The sequence below is a fragment of the Limulus polyphemus genome, unplaced genomic scaffold (genome assembly GCF_000517525.1).
Source record: "Limulus polyphemus unplaced genomic scaffold, Limulus_polyphemus-2.1.2 Scaffold2549, whole genome shotgun sequence".
NCBI classification, from domain to species: Eukaryota; Metazoa; Arthropoda; class Merostomata; order Xiphosura; family Limulidae; genus Limulus; species Limulus polyphemus.
This window is the reverse complement of record NW_013668159.1, coordinates 1-10,106: the sequence shown is the minus strand read 5'-3', so window position 1 is coordinate 10,106 and position 10,106 is coordinate 1. Positions and strand designations below refer to the sequence as shown.

Sequence of the window (10,106 nt, the reverse complement as noted above, 5' to 3'; positions counted from 1 at the left end):
CAGGTTGTGAATTATAGCGTGTGTTAAGTTAAAGGGACAGTGGAAATTAAGTGTATTGCAAAGTTGAATTGAGAAAGAATAAACTAGTTTTATTTGAGAAAGGACTTGTATAGCTGAAGTTCTTCGGAAATAATTTTTACGAGTAATTAACTAACGACTACAGACGTAACAGTATATTAGAAAATTATACCAGATTTCCATATCTAAAAGCATACAAAGCTCTATTATTGATCTAGCTCGGCTGATTCTGACACATACTGAAAATTTTAATATAATCAACGAAACAAACTACAGTACTACAGCAATTCTCCAACTGTGTCACACAAAAAAATTAATATAAAAATAATAGTTTGTAATAAGCTCAATGTGATCTTCTCGTGTACATATACAAACTACCCTCCTCACCCTCTGCCTGCATAACTTTCCCAGTGCAAGAATTTTCCTCCCCTAGTGGTCAACTAAATCACATGCAGTGTTGCCAATTTAGTTTTGCAACTTAATCAGGTTGTTTAAAATTTTGTTTGGAAAAGTAAAATCATATAGTTGTTGGTTGGAAATTTAATTATATAATATTTATCAGTTACTTTTTAGATAATCAAGTTTTCCAACAGCAAATTGAGATAGTATTTACATTGAATTGTGGAAGTTATTTACTTGATAAAATGGCCATGAAACATTTTTCAGTCTTTACTATAATGTCTTGCATCCCATCCCACCCCTCTAATTTTAGTGTTTTCTTCCCTTGAAGTTAACAAAAATTGCACAACATATCCTTCAATTGTGTCTGAAAAAAGTCACATCCTAGCCATAATGGGTAAATGTTAAGATTATTATTTTTTGCTACTATGATTTTATATTTTTTTAAAGAGCAAATCCACATTGAACTATCAGCTGTGTCCACTCTGTACTCTCGATTTTTGCATTGTATGTTTGTAAACTTACCATTATCCCACCACAGGGACTTTTAAAAATAGGCATAGGTTTGTGCTTCAAAAAAGGTTAAGAAGTGATACAGGAGCCTAAAAAGTTTGTTAATCACTGTAGTTGAATATTTATGCTTCTTTTTAACATGATAAAAAAATAAGTGCATTCAGTAATATCTTAAACAAGATAAATACGTATTTATTTATTGTTATATGCAACACAGTATAAATACCAATTACATAAGCTTTAAAAAATATTTATTGACAATAATGTTCCTACAAGGTAAAATTGTAATAGAAAGTATTTAAAGTATCTGGTCTAAAAAATAATATCACAAATTCATATATTTTTTATTACTTTTTTTTAGAAGAGAAAGTTTACAGTATGATAAGTGAAATGCGTTAAACAATGAATTACTAACTTTTTCTTCAAATTCTAAATGGTGAAAAGCTTAAATAATTTATTTTTGCCTTAGGCCACTGGAGTCAACATATGTTAAGAAAAACATATTCTTCTACTAATGCTCATTAGAGCTGGGCACTTGCTTGACATAATCAATTAACTGTGATCAATTACATTAAATAGTGTCAAGCGAGATAATCTATTAACTGAAATTATAATAAAGTTGAATAAGGTCATGAAAATAAACAATTAGCACTTTTAATTATTCCAACAATCAAATAATTGTATCATGATTTTTTGTTATTTTCAATTAATCCTAGTTTGTTCAGCTTAATCAGTGTCTTGACTCATAAAAATAGACAAATTGAGATTAGTGTTTCCAATTATTTAAACCATCCAGTAATCAAAGTATTGCATTATGTTCATTAAGTATAAAGCTGCATGATGGGCTATCTGTGCTCTGCAAACCATAAGTGTCAAAATCTGATTTGATTTATATTGCCACAAGTTTGGTTTTAGCCATCTCATGTGAGAATAATTCGTAAGTTGAATGTAATCAATTAATGAGCCCAATGATTAATGAATAGGCAAATTGCACCGACTGCCCAGATCTAGTGCTCATCATATTCCATGTTTTAAAATGAAACTTTATATATTATTTTTCCTCCTTAAAGCACAGTTTTAATAAAAATAATAATTCAACACAATTTAACTTATCAAGGTGTTCATAATATTACTATTTTCATTACTTCACGATTTGTGATTTTGCTAAAAGAAAACTTGTAGTAATTTAGCTTAAAAGGCTATAGGTTCAAGCAATTAACTTTCTCATGAAAGATCAATTCTCATACATTAAACATGTATTGTTGTTTAATTAAGTAATACTTCCCATTTAATAAATTTGTTCTTTTTTGAAGTAATCTTTATTTTAAAACAATCAAATCATTCAACTAATTAATTTTATACATTTTGGGGTTAAACACATAGTTATGTTCATTCTATATAGATTTACAGTTTGCTATAGAGTAACAGATATATCTCGTAGAGAATCTCTCTTCATTCACAGTTATCTCTTAGTATTGCAATAATAAGTTTTATTCTGATTGCATGTAGGCTACATTTATATACACATTGTACATTTAACCCAGTGTTATTTACAATTTTGTAATAGTTTTCCTAATTTCATCTTTTTACACTATTCTATTAACAGATGAATTTATAAACATTTATGTTTAGGTGTACGAGTAATACTAATTCTCTAATACTGTTTCAAAAATTTATCAAAAAAACAATTCAAGAACAATAATCAAATGTATCTTACAAAGTTCACCAGTTGTTTTTACATATTACCAGTTTTATCATAGCTCAATAAAACTTAAGTGCTATAAACCTCAGTATGCAGCACAATATCAATAGAAACAAAGTTATTAAACGCAGTCAGTTTAATACTTTCGGAATCACCCTATCAGCTATTGGATAAAATGGATCTGGTTATATTATATGTGCCACTGATACTAGTGACTGCAATGTACAAAATAATTATTACAAGTATACAATATTATACAGGTTTTGTACCCAAAAAGGAAGATCTTACTTGTGTAAAATAAGAATCTCAGATTTCAAGAAATAGATATCTATATCTCATCCTATTTTTATATACAAGAGAAAATACATCGTTGTTGAGAGACATTGTGCAGTAGTCAGTTTTGGGGCCAAGACTTGCAAGCTGCCAAAATTTTTCACTGAAGTGGCAATAAGTATCATTTTTTCAATTTTATGAGAAGTTTTACTTTCATAAATACACTACATTTATTATTTAAGAAACACCTGGTTCCATTTAAAAACTAACCAGAAAACATAATTGTTAGCAAGTGTGAATTAAACATCTTAAAATCAACAATCCTAGCAAATATAAATCTCGAAAAAAACAGATGTGTATGACTGTGTATTATTTTTCATACATACACAACAGTCATAGAAATGGCCAATTTCTCACTTTGTCATCTCTGCTGTACTGACACCAAGATATCTTTCAATCCAGTATGAGGACGACTGAGATAATTACATTTTTACATTCTGTTTTAACTAGACTTATTTATCATCACTCTCAAGAGCATTGTGTGTAGGTGGTGATCATGTTCCCAATTCTCCGAGTGACGGTCCGACACCTTTCTCTACCTGTTGGACAAAGGAAGCCTTTATATCAGATACACTATATGTATAAACATATCAATAAGTTACAATAGCTATATGAATATAAACTTTACTAATACCAACACGCTTAAAATTTGGAAATATTTCTTTTTACAAACAGTTATTCTATGAAAATATTGTTCATAGTGCAGCAGTTACATAGAGGTGTTATGTACTTGTAACAATATAAAAAAAATTGAGAAGAAATACAATTATTATTTACTTAAATTTTACATTAACAGTTATTTTAAATTACAAGTGATAATCTAAAATAGAACAAGTAAAAACAAACATGTAATCAAATCTAGCACTATTTATCTAATGATACACATTCCTCATACTTGGACAAAACTATTACTGTTGGAGGGGGACTTAAGAAATAATCAAATTACCTTCCAGTTTAATTTCTTAATGAAATTTTTAGATCAACTACTCTTAAGAAATAAGGAGCTATTACAGGACATAATATCATGAGAATTTCACCAAATATGTATTCAAAGGTGTCGGGGATTAGTTAACGAGGAGTTTTTGGTTGATCATAGTTTATTTTTCTCATATACAAGTACATACAGATATACGAAAACTGCACACGCAAGTTTTAAAAATAAACTGAATACTAACTACCCATTACTTGATTGAAGTTTATGTATGTGACACAATAATACGCAAGTTGATCACTTTACCAACTATCTTGTACCTTATAATAAAATACAAGATAGACATTACTGTCATTTGAATTCTTCAGTCTCAATATGGTATCATATTGTATTGGAACGACTGGGAGTATGTAGGCATAAACAAACAGCCACAGTCTTCAAAATTAAGCATATTGAGTTGTCCCACCATAGATGAAATATGAAGGAACAAGAATTTGATTTTACATTTTCCAGTTAGGATAATGTACAGCACTTTGGTAATAGTCTATTTCCAAGACTGCTGGCCATTCAGTATGTTCAGATAAGTGAGAGTTGTGCTAAGGATATTAGTTTAGTTGTAATTTGCAAGTAAGTACCTTAATACATGAAATTAATGTATATTTGTAGTCTGAGGTATGTGTGTGTGTGTGTGTTTATACTCCTGAACTTCCCTTGACAAAAACCCTGAAAAGTTTATAGAACCACGATCCTCTTCATAGAGGTTACTTACCAGCATTTTCAAAATTTGCTTGCGTCTGGAAAATAATATTTGGTTTTTGATGACTTCCAAAAAAAGAACTTCCACTACCAAACTGATCTACTTCATCAAACATTCCAAAATGTCCAGGAAAAGGTACTTCTTCTGCATGCATGCCAGCAAACATATCATCAAAGTTGAAGAATCTATTATTACCAAATTCAAACCTATATCCATTTCTTTCATGGTTATGGTTTTCATGTCCATTTTGATGTCCACTGTGAAAACTAAAAGCATCATCAAAATGATTGAAAAAACCAGTAAAGTCAAATGGTTGGGACCCAGGGTTAGTTCCCCCATTTTCAAAAGCAGCTGGTCCAAACTTGTCATATTTTTTCCTTTTATCAGGGTCAGAAAGAACTTCATATGCTAGAAAAAAAAATTATAAATCATTATTTTTTTGCAATTATTCATCATTGTTGCAATATACCAAATGTAGAGTATTTATAATTTGCTGTTGAAAGTTAATATTGTAGAATAATTTAAATCATTAACAAAATGTACAGTACCAATCACATCTGTAATAGTAACATTTAAATTATGTTATCAGAATCAAAGATTTTTAGAAATAGATGGTGTAATGGAGAAAAGTGCACTTCAATTACAAAATAATTTGTGATGGTTATTAAGAACCTGTAAATGTTATTTAACCAAACATGCATGGGATCAGTCCACTGAAGCAACCCCGTATTTGAGAAGACAAGTTGACGATAATTCTAAAGTTACTATGTATCTACCCAAAACATGGTAAGCTTTTAGTCAAATGAAGTTTGTTTTAAACAAAAATTCAGATGTGTTACAATTGTATTTGTATTCAAGATATGTCTGTGTAATGTTAACGTCAGTCTGACTTGGAAGTCAGAGTGCAAAGTGATGTTCATGTGAAGAATAAAAATACTTTTATTCATTGTACAGTTTGGATATTGTATTTGCATAACCTCTAGAACTTCCAAAATGAATATCTACAGTTTTTTTTTCAGTTCTTGTTTAATGCTCTTTTGAAAAAGATATACACAAAAGCCAGTTCAACTTCAAGACTAGAAAGATTAGGACTAACTTAGTTGAAACTAACTAGGATGCAATGAGCTGCAAGCTCACTGCAAATGTGAGCTTATTTAAGAGTAAAGAAAATATAGAAGTTATTATTACATACGATTTGGTAATTATAATAAATCATACATAACACTTGGCAGTTTGTGTGGGTATGATGTAGATTTTCATAATTTATGAGAAAATTTGTTAGGAGCTTTGGTAGTCTGCCAGTGATAGACACTATGTGGTAAAAGTTTAAGCTTTTGAAGCCTAGAACCTGGCTTGTTCTTTGACTAAAATCACTCCTACATCAGTTATAAACCTTAGAAATAGTTTGCCTGATGATGTGGTGGTGCTGTTAGTTTGAATTCTTTTAAATGTTTGTTGAATAGTTATATGGAAGTGGAAGGATGAATTCATTTGGGATTTGATATTTTACTTCATTGTTTTGAAGGATGGAAAAGTAACCTTTATAAGCTAAATGGCTAGTCAACACTTTGTCTTGTCTTTTTCCTTGAGACAAAAGAACTGGATGAAAGGAAAGGTGACTGGTTAACTTGAGTTACTGAACATTTTTTTGTCATAGTATATTTTTCAGTTTGCACTAAACTACAAGCATAGTTCCTACTTACAAATAAAATCTCCTGACATCTTTACAGCACACTAATTACAAAGTAGTAATGGATATTTCCTATTTTCATATACACATTGCTAAATTAAATAAGGTATAAACAAGTATATGCAAGTGTCATAAATATACCTTGGGCTATTTCAGTAAACCTTTCCTCGGCACTTTTCTCCTTATTCTTATCAGGATGGTATTTCACAGCCAACTTTCGAAAGGCTCTTTTAATTTCTCGATCAGATGCGTTACGTTTGACTCCAAGTAATTCATAGTAGTCGTTCTTGATCAACCCCCAAATGAGGTCAAAGAATACTATTGCTCCATACAAAGTGCCAAGAGAGAGTAATTTATATACATTCATTGTGGCCTAAAAAGGAAAAACAAATGATAGTATACATAATTTTAAGTCTTTAGTTACATGAAATGAGCAAACTTAACCTAACATTAAGCATCAAATAATTCATCCCCTTAAACAACATATAATAGTAGTTTTACACAACAACTTTAACATCTATAAATCAGTTTAGGCCCACTTCATTCTTTACTTAAATATCCTACAGACAGCTTACTCTTAAAATTCTTACTACGGATTCCAGAATTTTATATATTTGCTTCATCATAGCTAAATACTCATCAACTGATCAACAGTTGCATGAAAATTGTCTTTTTATGTAACACTAATATTCTTCTTATACAAAAAAAAAAACAAGCTATTTCTAGATTTACATAATTTTAAACTTGTTAAATTGATTTTCATCATCCTGTCTCAGTCATCATTAAGATTATTGAGGTTCTTTTGATAAAAAATAAAATTCTAGAGTAGCTATTCTTCCCAATATCATCCCCAAATTTATGTGTCCACAAAGTCATCCAAATTAGTAAAACCAATAATGAACAACAAAGGTTTCAACACGTATTCTATTGGTTGCATTATTGTAACTGCAAAAGCACTAATTATTCTCTGCCTTCTCTCATTGAGAAGATTTTTTGTACACTAACGTTTTGTCATTTCTAAAAACATTAACTCACTAAATAATATTTTTTGTTGTAGAATATCAAAGGTTCTTTGAAAAACAAAGATATAGAACACCAATCTAAATGACCAACTGATTTTTAATGAATAACTGCCAACTTAAAAATATGAATCAACTTAAATGATATAACAATGTTTAGGGACAACAAGGGACCCACTGATCCATCTCAGTTGTCTCATCTTCCAAAACTATTAAAAAAAAAATCTTAAAGCCAACCTTTATTCATATAGTTATCAAGCTTTCTCTTAAACTCACTTAAATTTACTGCCTCCACAACTTCCAGAGGCAAAACACCCTGTTAGAAAAATAAAACTGTCTTAACTGAAGATGACTTCTAACTTACCAAAATTTATATTTGTGTCCCCTAGTCCTACCTTTTCCACCATTTAGTATGAAAAAAGATGATGTATCAACACTAACAGTTCCTTTTATAATCTTAAACACCTCAATCAGATCCCCTCTAACACATCTTTTTTTCAAGAGAAGGTAATTTCAAAGATCTTAATATGACAAACCCTCCATCCAAACATAATTCTAGTAACCCTCCTCTGAACCCTTTACAACAATTCAATGTCCTTCCTAAGGTAAGGAGCCCAAGACTGGACACGATACTCCAAATGTGGTCTAACCAATGACCAATACAATGAAATTATAACTTCTTTAGACTTATATTAAATGTTTCTGTAAATACAACCTATAATCCTATTTACCCTACCACTAGCCAGAGCACACTGCTTTGATAGTATAACAAAGTGATCAACCATTACACCAATATCCCTTTCTTTCATGACAGTTAAGGTTATTACTATCCACATTATACTTATAATTCAATTTATGATAACACAGATGCATTATCTTGCATTATTATAATTAAAACTTATCTGCCATTTATTTACGGAATATGACTTTACATATTTAAAATACAAATATACTATAGTATTGTACATTTTAATATCCTTTTACAATATTTAAAATGTTTTACAAGATTAACTTAGTATTTTTACGTTATAAGTGTTAAATTTAAAGCATTTCTTTTTCAAATTTACTTATCTCCAACTTTTATTTTTGAAGCACGAGCCGTACTGTCCTATAAATTTAGAAGTAAACTTTTTTAGAACAAAATACCCTGTGAAAAGTGCAGGTAGATTCTTTTACACATATATTTCTGCACGACTAACAATAATAATAATTTCACACAAATCCTAGCTTCCTAAGGTTCCTTATTTCTGACGTTTCTATAACATAAAGTTACAAATATTTTATAGGACGTTAACTTAAAACAGTGCAATACTAATATTAATAATGAATATTTTCTGTTTTCATATACACGTGATTAATTAAATAAAATAAAAATCGTATAAGGTATAATCCAATTACAAATACATTAAGGATCACTACGTACGATTTTGCTTTAGTTAAAATTACTTTACCTTTTCAAATTCACGAACATTATATACCAGAAGAACTCGGGATACTTTTGCTGTTTGTAGTACAGAGTACAATAGAGAATCACTAAATTCTCTCGTATCTTCTACAACCTAAGTCATATGTGCTCTAATTCTTTTATGTATGTGTATGTATGTAAGTAACGGGACACGAATCTAACTGCTATTGGACACTGTGAGACTCGGTGGTATGTTACGTCACTCAAAAGAAAACAGTACTAATACTATAACCAAAATTCAACAAAAAGACTATTTTTAAACATATTTCACTATTAAAAAATACTAAAAATATATTTAAATTTATATCTAAAAATTGCTTGTGTTTTGTAACGAAAGTGAGAAAACAAAAAACAGAACAAACGTATAGATACTTTTCAAGCTTATGAACTATGAAATTTGTATTTTCCTCTTACTCTTAGGATCTAACAGAACACACACACACACATATTATCATTAAAAAATTAGTCTTCCGAAGCAATAAAAATCATCCGAAGTTATCATCCACTGTAAAAGCACGCTACAATATGCAATTTTTGACCTAAATAAAACAAGTAAAAGGAAAACAGATGAGGCCAGAATGAATTCGCCCAAACCCATGAAATCGTACACCTCACACATCGTCAAAAGACTAACATAAATGAACTGAATAAAAGGGAAATTCACTTGTAGGTTACGGGTGTTTGTTTATCCTACCTTTATGCCCTCATACCACATTTCGTTTAGAAGTCAGGGTAGAAATGATACGATCCTTAGACATTTGTTTTGAACTTCTCCTCGACTTATTACAGCTTTCTTTAATGTGGTATTTCGCGTGTACAGATAATCGTTATATATACTGATATAATGTGTTCTATTATTTTCATTGGGCAGTTCTTTTGAGTTATTTGATAAAAGTAATTGTACGTCCAGTCCACGTAACTATAATGAATTAATTCATTGATTTAATAACGTTTCCTACATTACAGGCTTCGTTCACTTGCAAGTCTAGGTTTACAAACAACGTTTCAACATAAATTCTGAGACTAATGGTACATACCGCTATCTAACTTGCAGAAGTTCCTCATTGATCTATGGGCAGTGTTGAGCTCGTTACCAGAAAAATAATGACGTTACTTTGACCATTACCTGCTAAAAATAGTGTCATTACCCAAAACATTACTTATCTAAAAATGTAAGGAGTATAAGGACTCGTTAATCGTTCTTTCTCAAAGAGATATCTGTATTCTATATATAAAGCAAGCACTGTGTACATCGTATATTGTAATGTTACGACAGCTG

At 30.1% G+C, this 10,106-nt stretch overlaps 1 protein-coding gene across 1 annotated transcript; it reads right to left on the bottom strand.

Moving 5' to 3' along the window:
• Positions 1 to 1,168: 1,168 nt before the first annotated feature.
• On the bottom strand, positions 1,169 to 8,960 carry LOC106467270 (dnaJ homolog subfamily B member 9-like). Its single transcript, XM_013927599.2, has 4 exons — positions 8,814 to 8,960; positions 6,485 to 6,716; positions 4,666 to 5,061; positions 1,169 to 3,504 (listed from the first exon to the last, which is right to left on the bottom strand). The coding sequence occupies exons 2-4, from the start codon at positions 6,708 to 6,710 to the stop codon at positions 3,434 to 3,436; spliced, it is 693 nt and encodes a 230-aa protein (XP_013783053.1). The 5' UTR covers positions 6,711 to 6,716; positions 8,814 to 8,960; the 3' UTR covers positions 1,169 to 3,433.
• Between the last annotated feature and the right edge of the window lie 1,146 nt (positions 8,961 to 10,106).

Coding starts and splice junctions, on each gene's coding strand:
- LOC106467270 (XM_013927599.2), bottom strand. CDS start 6,710: ATGAATGTATATAAATTACTCTCTCTTGGCACTTTGTATGGAGCAATA. Junction 5,062..6,484: donor GTTTACTGAAATAGCCCAAG/GTATATTTATGA, acceptor TTTTTTTTCTAG/CATATGAAGTTCTTTCTGAC. Junction 3,505..4,665: donor AGCAAATTTTGAAAATGCTG/GTAAGTAACCTC, acceptor TTTGTCCAACAG/GTAGAGAAAGGTGTCGGACC.